The following is an 18,405-nucleotide window of genomic DNA, read 5'->3' as shown; positions in this document are numbered from 1 at the left end:
GGTCCCATTTTACTGTCGGACTTACGTTTTTCTGAAACACCCCTTTCTAATGGACAGTCGTGGGAAAGGTGGAACCTGAGGGTTAGGGAGAAGTGACGGACCCAGGTCAGGTTGAGGAGGTGGCTGGGTGGTGGTAGTAGTAGTAGTAGTAGTAGTAGTAGTATAGTAGTAGTAGTAGTAGTAGTAGTGAGAGGAGAGGGAAAGGGTAAACCAAGTAAAGGAGGGTCTCTCTTCTTCCTCAATCTCAGCGCTATCTTATCGACTTCACCTCTGCGTAAACAGGTGGTGGGGCCCAAACATGTTGTATTTCTGTTAGCTGGATTACTCATCCCCTCCCCCTACTCCTCTATCTCGGGAGACTTGCTCCTATCAGCCTTATCAGGGGTTTTGGCTTCGTTTTGCACGCTTTGAGGTGTAGCTGTTTCTATTTCGGGATGACCATATGCGTACGAGCTATACGCGTCGAGGTAGAAACGTTTATCTTCAAGCGGGCACAGTGTGGTGTTTTTCTGTTTTGTTAGGCACCTTGTCCCTTTAACAATCTGTAAATTGTATAATTCAATTAAGGTGATCTCATTCTTGCTAACTACATCTGTATACTTACGGCTTTTTGTCTCGACCTTTGCACACCTTTCAAAGTATTATAGCGCTTTGTTTAAGTCAGGTATGAGTATACTAAGGTTTTACCCTGATGTATTCTGACCCTGTTTCTATTTTCAATAGACCGAGACCTCCTTTCCTGGAGAGTCATATAACGGGTGAGATTTAGGGAAGTTACTGAAATCCATGTGTGGATGTAACGGTCCTTCAACTCGCGCATCAGATCTTCGGTTTCTAACGTGAAAAAGAAGCTATCAGTGTCCATATATAGCAGCTGTGCCCTGTCCCCTGTAGTGCGTAAAAAAGTAAAATTTATAAAAAAATTTATACATTTTGTCTTTAGCGAAATCTAATACACTGAATCAATATAAATGGGGAGTCTGCCAGTACAGTCTCGCGGTGGTGGTTAATAATATACCGTTCCTCGTTAATCATATCGAGTGATTTATCAATAAAGTTCGGACACATTTCTAAACAGGCTGTCTTAAATCGCTACTACAACGTTTCTATTAGCATAATTCAGAGAATTTTTTATGGTGACACCAAAAAGTCCGTTCATAAGGATTTTAATTGTATTGCGTTTATCAGGGTCACTTTCCCTGGCTCTTTGCGCTGCATTCTGCATTAAGTGTCCTGCCTGAACTTATAGACTTTTTTTATTCTTTCTACTTCGAGGCCTAGCTTCATGAGAGTTTGCAATAGTGGGAGGCATATTAAATGGTTCTTCATAGGCAGGTGCGTACCTACGAGTTTAACATTCTTTTTGGGGATTTTGGTATTAAATTTTTTTAATAGGTTTCTAGGATATTGGGATACATGCTCTTCCCCTATATTCATATGATGTAACGCGAGCGGGAAAGCGTCCGTATCTCTCGCTACCTCATCCCGCACTTGTTCGGTATCTAGAAGAATCCCGGAGATTGATGACAGAAAACGTAGTCAAAGATCTGCGATTTGTTTTCCTGCAACTTCATGATACAGCAATGCCTGATAAAAACACTTTTTCACAGGCTACGTTAACATAGTATACATATCCAAACTCATGCTCATTAAAGTCACTAGGCTAAAAAGAGATACATTGATCTGAGATCTTATAACAAGTGACAGAAAGACCGTTCAACAAACTCGAGTTAAATCGTAGCCACCGAGATTAGGAAGGCCGCATGGGTATTCTCTTTAAATCCGGTGAGGCCAGCGATAGTTGGCCTAGAGGAGGACCATAAATTAGTATCTCTTGACCTGTCGTACGAGGAGGTCACGGCCAAATTTCGTCTGTGTGGACCTTTGTTTTTCCGTTATTTTTAATTCAAATACCTGAGGAAGTTTACTAGTGCCCCAAAGAAGAAGTGGATTTCTTGTGATCTATATTTATAGTGAAGAATAATAAAAGTCCGTTGACAATGCCGTATAAATGCTGTGTCCCAAAGTGTAACGGCAACTACGTTACGGCACCGAAAGTTCGCTGCTTCTCTTTCCCCAAAAATGAAGAGGAACGTAAAAATGGACCATAGCCATTCATCGAGAGAATTTCACTGCTAATGAACATAGCAAAGTAAGTTTTATCTCAAGTTCATTTTATCTCTTCCTACTGTTTTCTCATTTTCTCTTTCTCTCTCTCTCTCTCTCCAATATCGCCTATCTTTTTCTTACTCTCTCTCCAATATCGTCTCCTTTTCTCTTACACCTTCTCTTCTCTTTCTCTTCACAGTACTAGCGTTTTTATCTTTATCTATATGTCTAATGATCTATCTATCTATCTATTTTCCTATGTATGTCTATCTCAAATCAATACCCTATTACTCTCCCAAACCATCCCTTTCCTCCATCTCCCTTTCAATGTATCCTTTATCTTCTAATGTCAACTCTTTCTCATTATATTGTTAGTGTATCTACATTTCTCGCTCTCTCTCTCTTAACATTATGTGCTATTGTACGTTTAGTGTGAATAAGTAGTCGCATAATACGTGAAGAATTGCTAATTATTGTCACATCCCTGTCACACTACAAATTCATAGTATGGAATACCAAATCGTTTATGGCACCAGTAAAGTGTCTAAATGGAATACAATTATTCTTTCCAGGTGTGTGAATTACATTTCAAACCCGAAGACATCAGGAAAGAAACATCGGCAGTTGATGAAAAGACCGGCGTGACAATAACAGCAAAGTTACAACGCCCTCGGCTTTGCAAAGGTGCAGTGCCCTCGTTGTTGCCAGGTTGTCCTAAATATCTAATGTAGACACCTGCAGAAGAGAATCTCCTGATTCTAAAAAGCAAAAATTAGAAATGGCAGCTATTAAGTCTGCAATTGAAAAGAGTGTCACTGATGATAATGAATATCAAAACAAAATTAAATTCAAAAGCTCCAGTGAACTACTTGGAAAACTTAAGTTAGATAAATACTGGAAAATTCAGGAGATTGATGAAAGTGTATTGATAAGTCATACTACTTTGCTGCCAGTACCAAAAATTGCTTTATCTTTAGTTGTGCACTCTGACTGTTCTGTTGCTGCTTATGTTGAGGGCGTTGCAGTGAATAGGTGTGGTAATTATGTCATTCCATCTCACGTTTATGATACTAACATCTTAGAGTCAATCCTTGATAGGTTGCGAATGTTTGACAAACAGAGCAGTAGTTCACTGAACGTAATGAGTGTATTACAGTTAGTTATCTCACTGCTGACAACGGTTTTGCAGGATCAGTCATACAAGCATATAAATACATTGAAATTTGTTTCTGAACAGCTTTATTTATTAACTTTGGAAAAATATGAATATTCAACTGATTTACTTGTCTTGTCATCTCTTTTATATAATTTTTTCTCCTAGAGCCTATAGATTTATAAGGGATAAACGGTTGTTGATATTACCTTGTTGTACAACTATTAGAAAAGTGTTCATGTCAAAACAGTTTAGTCCTGAAATTGAACAACATGATGATGGTTTTCTATCATACATTAAAACAAAGCAAAATCATTGTTACCATCAGACAAGACTGTAATATTAATGGTTGATGAGATTCACTTATCATATTTGGATTATAAAGGTGGTAGTATTGTTGGCTCAGCATTTAACAGTAATGAAGCAGCAACAAGTGCATATGCCTTTATGCTAAATAGTATTGGTTCAAAATTTCGTGATGTTGTCCATATAATTCCAGTCAAGACAATAAAAGCAGAAATTCTTCATATGGTTCTAAAGAAAGTAATAATAGGCTTAGAGAAAATTGGTTTTAATGTACTTTGTGTTGTGTCAGATAACAATAGGATCAATGGAAAAGCAATGTCATATTTTGCAAATCCACCCAAGTTATCAGTAGAGTACCCCCACCCTGCACAGTGCAATAAACCTTTGTTCTTTATGTTTGACACTGTACATATATTGAAATGTGTTCGGAATAACTGGCTTGACAGAATGGTATGATGTTCCCAAAATTTCACACGATGGAGACCATAAAAAGAAAACCTCCTATTTGCTCCTGGAAAGCTTTGCAAGAGCTTCATAAGTTAGAATCAAATTGCTACTAAAATACTCTTATAGGTTGTCAATGAAAGCCCTAAGACCTTCTTCCTTTGATAAACAAAATGTAAATTTAGTACTGAAAATTTTTAATGAATATGTTATTCAAGGATTGTTTAAAATTGCAAAAGAAAGAAATTCATCATTTCACTATAATGTAGCTACTTTTATAGAAATAATCTTGACTTGGTCAGTTGTAAATGTGAAATGACCATATAAAGGTAAGAGACTGAATAATAAATATTGCACCTCTCACAACTGATGAAAATGATGTAAAGTATTTATTTCTTAATAATTTCTGTAATTGGTTAGATATTTGGGAAAGCATACCAGGGCAAGGAGGGAGGTTGAGTAAAGAGACTTTACTGCCATGAAAACACACAAGTGAAGCATTGCTGAAAGTCTGCAAATACTGCATAGATGACCTTAAAATGCGTTACATTTTACCTGGTAAATTTCAAACAGATCATCTTGAGAGTAGATTCGGCCAATACCGTCAGCTTGCTGGTGGCAATTACAATATATCAGTGCGCCAGATGTTTGAGTGTGAGAAGAAAATTCGTCAAATGTCAGTTTTAAAAATGGCTTTACCAATTCAGGACAAAAAGGTATTATTAAGTAACTTTGGAGAAACAAACTGAAATGATGGAAATCAAGGAATGCCCTTGTCAAGCTTTTGATGGTAAATTAAGATGGAAGGTAATAGGCGCTTGGTACCTACACCTCTATAATTACTAGAAAATAATAAGATGATTACAAAAATAAATTTATTAACATTAATTGACAAATACTAAGAAGAATGAACTTAAATGAATTTAAATATTTACATATAGAAACTGAAAAATTAAGTGAAAATAACAAAATACAATGGATGACCAAGATGGCTAATCATGTGCATAATAACAATAAGGATTGAAAATAGGTAACATGGTTCCATATCAGCGATAATGGTTGTTTTAGTACACCAATCAGCAATGCAACTCTTGATTATGGCTACGTTGATACAAGAGGAAGAACCGGATTCGTGTGTCTATTAACAAAGTCTTCAGTGCGTCAGTAAAAAATCCAGGCTGGTAGTCACATGCCCCATGCACGGTCCTGCCACATCAAACATAGCCATAGCCTGGGTCGCTATTGTAGTTTGTCTCATAGGCCAGTTCACTGCCATGTGCCAAGTATCATAGGCCAATTCACTGCCATAGATTAGGTATCATAGGTCAATCACTGCCGCAGATTAGGTATCATATGTCAATCATTGCCGCAGATTAGGTGTCTGCAAAATATAAGTAACACCATAATAACATCTTAAAAAGGCAACAATTATAATAGCACAGCAGTAAATAACACTAGTATAATGAATAATAGCAAACACTTCGCACCATAGTATAAATAGTATAAGAGATAATTTCTTACCATGTGAAAGGTTGTGTAGTTCCTAAGGTAGTGGCTTATGACTTTATACAATAAACCCAGGTAAACAACCTAAACCAAGGATTCCTGAATGACATCCACAACCAGCGCCATCTATTGGTAAGATGTTTGCTAAAGATATCCACGCCATCTATTGCTTAGAATAACACCATTTTAGAATTCTAGTTTTAAGAGAAATAACAATACCACCTGACAAACCCCCATACCAAGAAAAACTAGAATCTCTAAATAACTTAAATATCCCGAAACCACTATATACAACGGCTAAGCATATCTGAACAGATGTTATCAGATCCCTTGATATACTCAATCAAGAAAGTATAAGGTTGAAGACTAAGAGCCCATCGCATCAACCGATCATTCTTATTCCTCATCGAATTTAGATAAGTTAATGGTAAATGATCTGTTTGCAAAATAAATTCCTTGCCGTATAGGTATTCCTTGAACTTTAAAACAGACCACACTATAGCATAACACTCTTTATCTATTGTAGAATAACGTCTTTCAGCATCTGAAAACTTCTTTCCTGCATATGATACCGGCATTAGTATCTTATTACTTTCCTGCAAAAGAACTGCACCTACTCCGTCCATGGATGCATCGGTTCTAAGATAGAAAGTTTTATTTAGATCTGGCAACAACAAAATAGGCGATTTTGTCAAAGAGGCTTTTAAGTTATTAAAACTCCTTATCTGTTCCTCACTCCAACTTAGAGTATTACAACTTCCTTTTTAAGCATACTACTTAAAGGGTGCTGATAAAATGGAAAAATTTTGAATAAACTTATTGTAAAACCAACAACTCCAAGGAAAGATCTAGGTTGTTTCTTAGTTTCTGGAAGAGGGAGATTTACGATAGCTGTAATCCTTTCATCAAGAGGTGTTAAAGAATTATTCCCAAGGAGTAACCTAAATACTTAATTTGCTTATAAGCAAAGAAACATTTCTTAGGCCCAACAGTTAAACCATGCTCTCTTAATCTTAATAGAACATTACGTAAATGAATCAAATGATCCGACCAGTTATTACTATAAATAAGAATATTGTCAAAATAACAAGTATTTTCCAAACCAGCCAAAACTTTCCTCATAAGTCTTACAAAAGTAGAACTAGCCGTGCTAAGTCCAAAGGGCATCTTCTTGAATTGCATCAAACCATATTTTGTTGCGAATGCCGTATATTTTTTGCTTTCCGAAGTCAATGGTATCTGCCAATATCCCTTACATAAATCAAGCTCTGTAAAATAGACCTTATTAGAAAGTTCATGCAAAGACTCATTTATACGTGGCATGGGTTCCGCATCAAATACAGTCAATTCATTAAGGTTTCGAAAGTCTATACATAATCTTAAAGACTCATCTTGTTTCTTTACAAACACAACTGGAGAACAATACGGAGAGATTGATGGTTCAATTATATCTAATGCCAACATCTGATCAACTTGTTTGTTAAATTCAGCTGTCAAGTTAACTGGAACTGGGTAGGGTTTAGCACGAACTGGAACTTCAGATGTTAACTGAATATTGTGCTCTAGATATTTGGCAACACCCGGTTTATCATTTATTACATCAGGAAATTCGCTTAATAATTTAACAAGTTCAGCAAATTGATTATTTTTGAGTTCAGGGCTTATTTGATAATCAGTTTTATCAACCTCCAAATACTCAATGTCACAAAGATCTGAAACAGGTTCTCCAACATTAACAAGATCAAAATTTACATCAGAAAACAAACCATTTGAAGTTTTAACCATTTCTACGGATTTTTGCACAACATTTACAGATTTTCTCCTATGGTACTTTTTAAGCATATTAGCATGATACAGCTTAAGGTGTTTCCCAACCTTAACAAAATAGTCAACTCCATTATTATGACAACTGTTAACTATATAAGGTCCTTTCCACTGCATTAAAAACTTGTTAGTGTTACTTGGTAACATTATTAGAACTTCATCCCCTTCGACAAACTTTGTAGGCTTTGACTTACGGTCAAAATACTCCTTGTACTTACGTGAACTGATCTCAGAATTGCTAACTGCCATCTTAGCCATGTCTTGCAACCTAGAACGCAGGTCTAAAACATATTGATAAGAAGTTTTAACTTCATCATCTGTGCTTTTATCAGCAATTAATTCATGAAGGATTGCCAATGGACCACGGACATTACGACCATATAAAAGTTCAAAAGGGCTAAACTTGAGAGAATCATTTGGAATTTCACGGAAGGCAAAAAGAACTACAGGAATATACCTGTCCCATTCCTTTGGTTGATCACAACAAACCTTCTTCAACATATTCTTGAGTACTCCATTCATACGCTCTACAGTTCCATTACATGCGGCGTGATACGGACTCGTGAACAAAGACTTTATGGATAATAACCTATGAATTTCTGCCATGAGATCTGACTTAAATTGGGTTCCTCTGTCACTTAAGATTTCTTTAGGTACACCCACTCTACAAAATATTTCCACCAAGCTTTCAGCTACAGTAATGGTATCAATATTTTTAAGTGGTACAGCTTCAGGGTAACGGGTAGCTAAATCAATTACTGTAAGAATATACTTGTAACCACGACTAGAAGCTGGAACGATCGGACCTACGATATCAATAGCTATTCTACTGAATGGCTCAGAAACAATAGGCATATTACACAAAGGTACTTTCTTAACCCTTTTCCCAAATTTTTGACATCTGTGACAAGATTTACAATATCTATCAATCTCGGCACCAGCTCTGGGCCAATAGAACTTACTTAACACCTTGTTAATAGTTTTCCTAGATGAAAAATGACCAGAGATAAGAGATTCATGAGCAAGTTGCATAACTATCTCTCTATACTTAAGTGGAACAATAATTTGCATCTCACCCAGATCTAACTGATTTGTACTTTTAATGCACTTACGATAAATTACATTGTTAACTGCTATGTACTTAATAGTTCTACCTCTACAAACTATCTCATCCTCATCTTTCAAGTTTTTCCTAATTGTTTTCAGAGAATCACATGTCCACTGTTGATTATTAAAGTCTATAGGATCTACTTTAACTTCTGTCAGGACATCAGATAATGGTTTTAAAGTGGTAGATTTAAGATTCTGTCCTCTCGTAATCACATTAACATTTAACTCATTTACATTAATTGGCTTGGCACTTTATCCAACAATTCTATTCCTTCTTTCATGTGATGATTTAAACCAGGAATCAATCCAACAATGACCTCAGCGCATTTAATTGGGGCGATTATAGCATCTACTCTACCAGAAAAGAATTTACTTTTAATGAAACATTTAATTTGTGATAAATGTATTGGGACACCAACGAAATTATACACTTTAACAATTTTAACCTTACTGAGATAACGTTTTGGAACCAAAGTCTCACTTATAACTACCGTATTGCAACCTGTATCAAATAGAACCTCTACAGATTTGCCAAAAACAATTCCATTCTTATCTACAATTGCATTCTTGGGTTTTTCTTCACAAGCAAGAGCAATACTTATCTTAGGAACCTTTTTATCAGTAGATTTAGATTGGGCAAAATTAACTGGGTTATTAGGACAGTTTGGCTTAATATGCCCCGTTTCTTTACACAGGTGACATCGAACCGTTTTAAGGGAATCGGTCACTTTATCAGATTTATTCTGATTTCCTAACTTGGAACCTTTATCAGAACTCCTAAATTTGGCATTTCTACATTTACTAACTCCGTGAGCTATCAAATATCTATCAGCGGCCAATGCCATCTCATGTGAATTCTTACATACTCTTTCTAAAAGAAATGTTCTCAAATCCTTAGAACAATTAGCCAATAATTGATCCATAACCATAAAATCGCAAACATCCTCATATGACTTATTTACATTTACTAATTGTAACCACTTATCAAAATTCTGTCTTAACCTATGCGAATACTGCACAAAACTTTCATTTGACTCAACATAGCCCTCTCGAAATTTCTTTCGATAAACCTGAGGATTAACCTGAAACGCCTTCAATAATGCTAACTTTAGCTCATCATAGTTACTTGCAATAGCAGGGTCAAGTCCACAATAAACCTTCAAAGCGCGCCCTCTTAATAATGTACCTAATAGTATACCATAGTCTGCCGAATCCCACTGATGAAATACAGCTAACTTCTCAAATCTGTCCATGTAAACAATTTCATCTATTTTTTCATCAAAAGGGAGAATTTTGGGTAAAGTTTTTATATCACCACTTATACCACTGGATGCACCACTACTTCTTAATGCTGCCTTAGCGAGCTCATGTTTTCTGATTTCCTCCTTTTCCTCTTGCTCCCTTTTAAGACATTCTAATTTAAAGACCCTTTCCTTATCCTTCTCTGCTAACTCTAACTTCAAAATTCTCCTTTTCTGCCAACTCCATCTGCAATCTTTTCTCCTGTCTCTCCATTAATCTATCTTCCCTAGCTTGTTGCTTAGCAATAAATTCTTCAGCTTCAGTAGCACTCATACCAAGCTTAATAGCCTTATCCATCAACTCATTGACACTCATGATAATAGATAAGTATACAAATAACATACAACAATACGAATTCAAAAATTATGGCTAATCCTGAACTCAACTAACCACCTAGTATAATCAGCGATTACCAGTGTATTATGGGCATAACTCCTTCAATGACAAATTTCCATGCAAATAACTAGCATAAGGAAATTGAATAAATAGGAATTTTCAAGGAAGAGTAAACAATCAGAACGAAACGGAACATTAAACTAACTTTACCCCTAACTAACCCTACAATCATCAAAATTGGCTCAGCTAAAATTAATAGGTAACGATACAGTTTCTAATTCACTTCCTGACCTCGACCTTTTCCTAGAACTTCACCAAGACTACACAAAACTCAAAACAATAAGATATTGCACCACAACGAGTTGTTAATCCACTTCACCACGAAGCACTTTCACATGACAATCTAAATGACAAAGCACAAACGAACCTTACCTTGAAATCCAGCAACCATTTTCAAGAGAAAGCCACAAACCTTGTAAACTCATCAACTTTCACAGGTAGTACAATCCAAATTGAAGTTGGTAACTGCAAAGGTATAACACATACTTAAGTTACATAATATTCTAGTAATTTTACAATAAGATCCTACTCACTGCGCCACTTGTCAAGCTTTTGATGGTAAATTAAGATGGAAGGTAATAGGCGCTTGGTACCTACACCTCTATAATTACTAGAAAATAATAAGATGATTACAAAAATAAATTCATTAACATTAATTGACAAATACTAAGAAGAATGAACTTAAATGAATTTAAATATTTACATATAGAAACTGAAAATTAAGTGAAAATAACAAAATACAATGGATGACCAAGATGGCTAATCATGTGCATAATAACAATAAGGATTGAAAATAGGTAACATGGTTCCATATCAGCGATAATGGTTGTTTTAGTACACCAATCAGCAATGCAACTCTTGATTATGGCTACGTTGATACAAGAGGAAGAACCGGATTCGTGTGTCTATTAACAAAGTCTTCAGTGCGTCAGTAAAAAATCCAGGCTGGTAGTCACATGCCCCATGCACGGTCCTGCCACATCAAACATAGCCATAGCCTGGGTCGCTATTGTAGTTTGTCTCATAGGCCAGTTCACTGCCATGTGCCAAGTATCATAGGCCAATTCACTGCCATAGATTAGGTATCATAGGTCAATCACTGCCGCAGATTAGGTATCATATGTCAATCATTGCCGCAGATTAGGTGTCTGCAAAATATAAGTAACACCATAATAACATCTTAAAAAGGCAACAATTATAATAGCACAGCAGTAAATAACACTAGTATAATGAATAATAGCAAACACTTTGCACCATAGTATAAATAGTATAAGAGATAATTTCTTACCATGTGAAAGGTTGTGTAGTTCCTAAGGTAGTGGCTTATGACTTTATACAATAAACCCAGGTAAACAACCTAAACCAAGGATTCCTGAATGACATCCACAACCAGCGCCATCTATTGGTAAGATGTTTGCTAAAGATATCCACGCCATCTATTGCTTAGAATAACACCATCATTTTAGAATTCTAGTTTTAAGAGAAATAACAATACCACCTGACAGCCCTGAACATTATGAAGTAAATATAAATGTAACCAATCATGATTTTGATAAGTGTAAAGACATACTTCCTGTTATAGTTTATTTAGCTGGATATTGTTGTCCTACAATCAATAAGAAAATGAAATGCACATCTTGCTATGAAATAATATCGCGCAATGATTATGGTAATGAGCCACCAGCCAGTTATGATTACCTTCATGGCATAAGTAGAGGATCTCTTTGCTCTCCTGATGTTATAACTGTTAATATTGTGCAGTATAACTACATCATTATTAACAAATTAACACAAAATGACCAATTCAGAAAAGCAAAAAACCAAAGAATGTTTACACTGAACACCACTAATAGTATTCTTGAAGCAAATAGAGTTGGTTTCCCCATGGATTACTGTTGCAATGGACATTCATTAAATAAAATTCAGCAGATGATCATTTGGGCCTCCACCAACTCCCTGCTAAATAATTATTGTCAGTGACTTAATTTTAATCAATAAATGCAATGCAAATGATGGTAAAAAACGCAAATTACAAACTTTAAGTAAATGATATTTTCGAGATAATTCTCTGCCAATATAGCATAACTTCATAGTTACCATTATTATTCAATATTGAGAAACTTTTGACAAAAATAGCAGCAGTTTCATGAATTATTAATGTCCAGTGTATATATCATATTTTGTATTCAAAATTTGTCTATAATTATTTTTATCTGTATTTACTGAATAATACTTATCATAATAAAATAATAGGTATATGCTACATATTCGTAGTAAACATAAAATCATCATCAAAGAAATTTACTTTATCCTTATCCTTATTCAATGAAATGTCATATAGACATAAAGACGATAGAAAAAGAAAATAACAGTAAGAAAACTGACATTACTGCCAAAACTCCCAATATATATACTTGTATGTACACAAACACACACACACACACATATGTATATATATACAGATTGGAGAAACTAGAAGACAAAATTTGCGAGAGAGAGAGAGAGAGAGAGAAAAATAAGAAAGATAGAAAGGAACGCCAGACCTTATCCCCAGGTAAGGCCTACTAAAGGAGCATGGCCTTGGGGTGCGTCAGGCCTCCCTAATCTCAGCTGGGGTGGGAGGCTATCCCTACATGAGTGAAAACAGGCGCTAACTGTTTTTCCCTAGTTCAAAATTCGTTTGGTTCTACCTCGCCCGCCATGTGTTCTTGGCCCTAGAGTCAAATGAAAGGTGAAAATGATTCCCTGAATAAATTAATCACTGGCTGGCAGATGAGGGAGGAATAAATTCTTAATAATAATATATATATATATATGTATATATATATGTAGAATCTACTGGTCACTTTTACCAGACACATATATAATTCTAATAGTTACAATGCCTCTTAACTTCTCGCCACAATTCTTCGCGCTTTTTTTGGATATGCTTGTAACTAGGAAGCCGTGACAGACCTCCTTGTGGTTAAGGTGACCCGGGTTCGTCTCCTGCGACCGGCAAATCACAAGTCTCTTCAATTTCTTGTGTTTGGATGTCACGGCTTCGTAGTTAAGAGCATATCCAAAAAAGCGCGAAGAATTCGAGAAGTTAAGAGGGCATTGTGGCTATTAGCATTGTGGCTATTAGAATTACATATGTATATATATATATATATATATATATATATATATATATATATATATATATATATATATATATATATATATATATGTATATGTCTGTATGTATATATATATATACATATATATACATATATGTGTTGTTTATGAATATATAACTCTACCCAGGTGGACTTGGTAAAGGGTTGTGGATCCCTGATTGGAGAAATTGCCATCGAAATGAAGGATGAGCCTCTTCTCCAAAGACAAATGTCGGTTGCGCTTTCTGTTTCTGTAGGTACCGGAAAAAGAAGATAATAGTATTTTTGCTGTTGTGTTGACTGTAAAACTCGCCAAATGAACATGGAAGGACAAGCGATAATCAGCCCTTATTCTTAGACCTCTGCAGTGCACCGAGGGACGAATTCCTCGGTGTTATTTGTAACACTAAAAATAATGTAAAAAATAAAAAAATCTAAAAATTCCTAAAAGAGTTCAGGGATATACATTCCTCTTCCTAAATCTTCCTGACGTGTTATCGCCCAAAGGAACGTCCTTATCAATAACCTGAACAATTCGTGATCTCAACCGTACTGCTTGAAGGGGACGAGTCATGTGTAGCTCGACCCTACAATGGCGATGAAATCTTTGTCATATTCATCCATGACGTTGAGGAAAGAAAAGACCTTTGGCACCTGACCTTCGAAGGGGAGAAAAAATCTGGATGGAACATGTCCACATGCTGTAGTTCCTTTTTCTCTCGGGAATCGAACACAGTATACATCTCTTGAAATGTGATTGTTTCATACTGTAGAATACGGAGAGAGACAGAGAGAGAGAATTCCAGGAGAGCAATTGCTACCTGACATTCAAGTAGCCCCTAAAAGATCCTGTTCTGACTGTGGTGGCAACAGCTTCTTTCCAATGAAAACGCTGAGTGCATTCTTCTTCATTTACGTTTTGGTCTCAAAGTACTCTGTGGTTAGAAACGTTTTCTTCTCTACCGTAATTGCATGAGTAGCGTATTTTTTCTAAGTTGTATAATTGAAATGTTATTCATCTTCATATTACCGACGAGGTTGTTCTATTTTATCCCCGTGTAGGTGCGTTTATTTTTTTTTTCGTGTTAATGTGCTTTTCGAATATATTATCCAGTAAAGTTACATTCCAAATTGTTTTCAGATTAGGATATTTGTAGAACTATTTTCCCTATTATGCTGCATCCCAACACATGTCACATTCACTTAGATTAAAATCATGAAATCTGTTATGTAGCTGACAGAAACAGCTGAAAGGTACATCACTTGAAATCTTAAAATGGCAGTAATGGCTGCCTTAGGAGTAATACCCTCTTTATAAATAAACCAAGTGTAAGAATTTGATGGCAAAATAGGAGAAATATCATCAGTTTCTTAGATATGATTCCTGAGGAGCAACTCCACTAAAACAAATAAATGGTTGAAAGAAAAGGAAAGAAATGTATACATAGTAAATATTAGTAAAGTACGGAAATAAGTGTGGCAGAATCAATCCTTAGATATAGAAAGAGAAATAAAGAAGCTGTAGTAGCCTACATTTCACAAAGACAGATATGTTCAAGTTTTCTCTCGTTTATTGCCCCCAACAAAGTAATATGAAATACATTTGCTTGATTAACTTTAGAGTAGAGAAAATTTCTAGTACAGAATCTGCACCGACTTTTTTCACACTTTTTCAGGGATTATTTTATGGGGACATATTATGGTACCATAAATAAAGGTATGTATTTTAAAGCTGATCTGCTTTTGTCATTGTATCGGGTAAATAAATGATCAATATTTGTCCACAGAGAGAGAGAGAGAGAAGAATTTTGCAAACGAGATTGAAATTAATTCATTTGATTTCAGGTCCTAATTCTTACTCTTCCTTTTTGTTTCTGTTTCATTAACAGCAATTTCAAGGTTACAGATCTTTCCGGTTCATGGTAATATCTCTTTGCGTCCAACTTACACGTTTTTCCATCTTTTTGCTTTGATCTCACACGTTTCGGGTGCGCCTCTCCATTCCTATGTAGTACCTCTCTCTCTCTCTCTCTCTCTCTCTCTCTCTCTCTCTCTCTCTCTCTCCACGAATCCTCAGTTTACCCTTTATGCGGAGTGTTTACATAAGAAGTGAGTGCGTTGATTTGTCTCTGAGAGGAAATTCCAGAATGACCTCTCCCGGGAAGGCTGGAACCCAGGGGTGCGTTCGTTTGTGAATGGACTCGGAAGTGGATTTGTGTTTATGTTGAAGTGACGAGAGAAATAGCAGCTACGACTTATTTACGTGGTTCCTTTGGGAATGTGTGTGGGTGGGGGCGCGGTTTATATGCATACGAACAAATGTATGTTTGGGGAAGATGTGTACTGCATCATTTAACCATCAATTCTAATAGATCATTTGCTCGAAAGTACTACATTATATTTCGTCTGGTTGATATTTTTCCGCATAGAGGTTATAATCCTCCAGAATTTTTTACGAGGGAACAGAAAACTATATGAAACTGAGGGTGATCGATCGTTCATTGCTGTACGTGGGAAAAATATTTTTAAAATAATGCTTTTACTACCAGGCAACTGGTCATATTAATGTGCTGTATTAATATTTGGTTTTCCTTTGTTACAGGGTAAGTAGGAAACTTTCTATCAGTGGAGGGGTGAGGGAAGATAAAGTATCTAGCTAAAAGTTTGTGGAGTGTGCATATATTTATTCTCTTCACTTCCTTATCACTGACTGCTCATCTCGAAAGACCGTTCTGGGTATTTATGAGAGTCAAAATGAAGATTTTTTCTTGTCCTGTACGTATATATATATATATATATATATATATATATATATATATATATATATATATATATATATATATATATATATATATATATATATATATATATATATATATATATATATATATGTATATATATATGTATATATATAGTATATATATATATATATGTATATATATAGTATATATATATATGTGTGTGTGTGTATATATATATATGTATATATATAGTATATATATATATATATATATATATATATATATATATATATATATATATATATATATATATATATATATATATATATATATATATATATATATATATATATATATATATATATATATATGTGTGTGTGTGTGTGTGTGTGTGTGTGTATGATATATGTGTGGATATATACACATACACATTTAAGCATGTATGATATATGTACGTATACTTATATGTGTAGATGTACGTATATTTATCATTCTATAAATGTACACAAACACATTCTATATCTTCTCCAAAATTCATCATATGATTTTTTTACAGATGTTAAAAAAACCTCCAAACGTAATCGTTGTTTCAAAATGTACCTTCATTTTACCAGTTTTGGACAAAAGTGCGTTCCCAGAAGAGCATTAGGCCGCGTGTAAAAAGGAATTTATAATTAAAGTTAAAGGAATGAAAAGTTTTTTTGTGGCTCAGTGTAGAAAGCAGTGCAATATAAATGGGCGGCAAAGTAAAAATAAAAGAACATTTCCTTTTGATTGCGATGGAAAGTTATTTTTTTCTTAAAATTACTTCATGGAAAAGTTTTATTACGGCCACATTTAGACCACGTTCAAACGTGAAACAAAAAGTAACTGTAATCATATTAGGGTCGTATTTAGAAGAATATAATATTGGCCGATTTCATTTTAATTTTTTTTTCCAAATGTCGCCAGTAAAATCCTCTACACCTACATAGTTGGAGCCTTGTTCATGGTATCACCCGTTCTATTTCTTACCCGAGATCCAGTTATGGATAAAGGATCAACTTGTGAGAATTGTAGGATGCTCTCAATATTTTTTTTTAACTGGTTTTGCGCTTGTGTGTGTGTGTTTGTGTATGTGTGTGTAATTTTCTTTAGAGCAGTTTTCTTAGTGAGAGCCTTAGATATCTGCATTCTGTCAGCTTTGCAGTGTAATATATTCTTGAAAGTCAAATTTATATTAATTCTGGACCTTTGCTCTTTTGTTCATGTTTGTTCGGATCCTTCATTTTTGGGAACGTCTGATTCCCAACTGGGAGATGCATCGAGACGAGGCAACAGGCTTTACACTTCAATCGGACCTATTATGATTTTTTGATACGTAGCAACACTACCAAGCTTTGACGTAGAGCAGGTGGCGATATAACCCAAATTCGTTTGAGATGCAACGTTTTAAAACTTGTTAAAGCCTCTTGATGTTTCCAGTGTATCTCGTGTACACACTTTCCAATGTCCTTTTCTATGATAACTTCTTTAGGAGTACACAGACACAGATTTCACAGTATTAACAGCTTAAATACAAATAATTAAAACAGATTATGTCGACCTAAGTTCACCACTTCCTTGTTAGTGTCATCGAGTGATGGATGACCTAACCACGATGATGCCAAACTTCAGGGTGAGAACATTTACCCCAACCTAATATTTCAGAACTTTTGCCTAATGAGACATTTTATAGATAACACCACTGTCTTCCATGTATTTCATCCAATTTAAACAGAGTAATGTATGATGGTTCACCCAGAAACCGAGTTCATCGAAGCATTTTGTAAATTCTCTGCTCTTGAGTGCCTCTAGTCATGGAATGAAGGAATCGAAATATTGCATAATGACAGATAGGTCTTTCCTCATGGTTTCACAGACTTATTCTTACGGAAAAAATAATCTGCACTTTTACCCCTCTCTGTGGTATATACATACTGTACATACACAAACATACATACATACATATATATATATATATATATATATATATATATATATATATATATATATATATATATATATATATATATATATATATATATATATATAAATGTCTTTTCCTGTAATACCACAGTGTAATATGAATATAAGAAGGCCCATAAAACACTATTTAAACATTGCAACTGTATATTTTGGGCACTTGCTTCTGTGCCCCTGTTCACTGGTAGAATATGGACAGATGAAATGTTGCAAGAGTATATATACAAAGCATATATGGGTGTGGCATTAAGATGGTATGCAGGTGACCGTTTCCTAAGAAGGAGGAGAATAACCAGTTCCCTAGTGGTTTTTGGCTTCATTAACTCCCGTTTGGCGACGATTCTGGAGGTCGTGTTTCCTGGGCCATCTT

General features: G+C 35.1%; 1 protein-coding gene and 2 long non-coding RNA genes across 3 annotated transcripts; all 3 read right to left on the bottom strand.

Moving 5' to 3' along the window:
• Nucleotides 1-5,043: 5,043 nt before the first annotated feature.
• Nucleotides 5,044-6,269, bottom strand: LOC136838060 (uncharacterized). Its single transcript, XR_010852846.1, has 2 exons — nucleotides 5,534-6,269; nucleotides 5,044-5,393 (listed from the first exon to the last, which is right to left on the bottom strand). It is a non-coding gene; the product is annotated as an uncharacterized lncRNA (long non-coding RNA).
• A 2,408-nt stretch (nucleotides 6,270-8,677) lies between these two features.
• On the bottom strand, nucleotides 8,678-10,069 carry LOC136838069 (uncharacterized). Its single transcript, XM_067102914.1, has 2 exons — nucleotides 10,030-10,069; nucleotides 8,678-9,866 (listed from the first exon to the last, which is right to left on the bottom strand). Exons 1-2 carry the CDS (start codon nucleotides 10,067-10,069, stop codon nucleotides 8,683-8,685), a joined length of 1,224 nt encoding a protein of 407 aa, XP_066959015.1. The 3' UTR covers nucleotides 8,678-8,682.
• Nucleotides 10,070-10,948: 879 nt separating this feature from the next.
• On the bottom strand, nucleotides 10,949-11,652 carry LOC136838061 (uncharacterized). Its single transcript, XR_010852847.1, has 2 exons — nucleotides 11,439-11,652; nucleotides 10,949-11,298 (listed from the first exon to the last, which is right to left on the bottom strand). It is a non-coding gene; the product is annotated as an uncharacterized lncRNA (long non-coding RNA).
• Between the last annotated feature and the right edge of the window lie 6,753 nt (nucleotides 11,653-18,405).

Source organism: Macrobrachium rosenbergii, unplaced genomic scaffold (assembly GCF_040412425.1).
Source record: "Macrobrachium rosenbergii isolate ZJJX-2024 unplaced genomic scaffold, ASM4041242v1 13913, whole genome shotgun sequence".
Lineage (NCBI taxonomy): Eukaryota > Metazoa > Arthropoda > Malacostraca > Decapoda > Palaemonidae > Macrobrachium > Macrobrachium rosenbergii.
Note: the sequence above shows the minus strand (reverse complement) of the source record. Positions and strands in the feature narration are given on the sequence as shown.

Bases quoted from the DNA above. Each gene is read 5' to 3' on its own strand.
- LOC136838069 (XM_067102914.1), bottom strand. From the start codon at position 10,069: ATGAGTGTCAATGAGTTGATGGATAAGGCTATTAAGCTTG. The intron at 9,867-10,029 runs GTATGAGTGCTA...TCTTTAAATTAG, and splicing joins GGATAAGGCTATTAAGCTTG to AATGTCTTAAAAGGGAGCAA.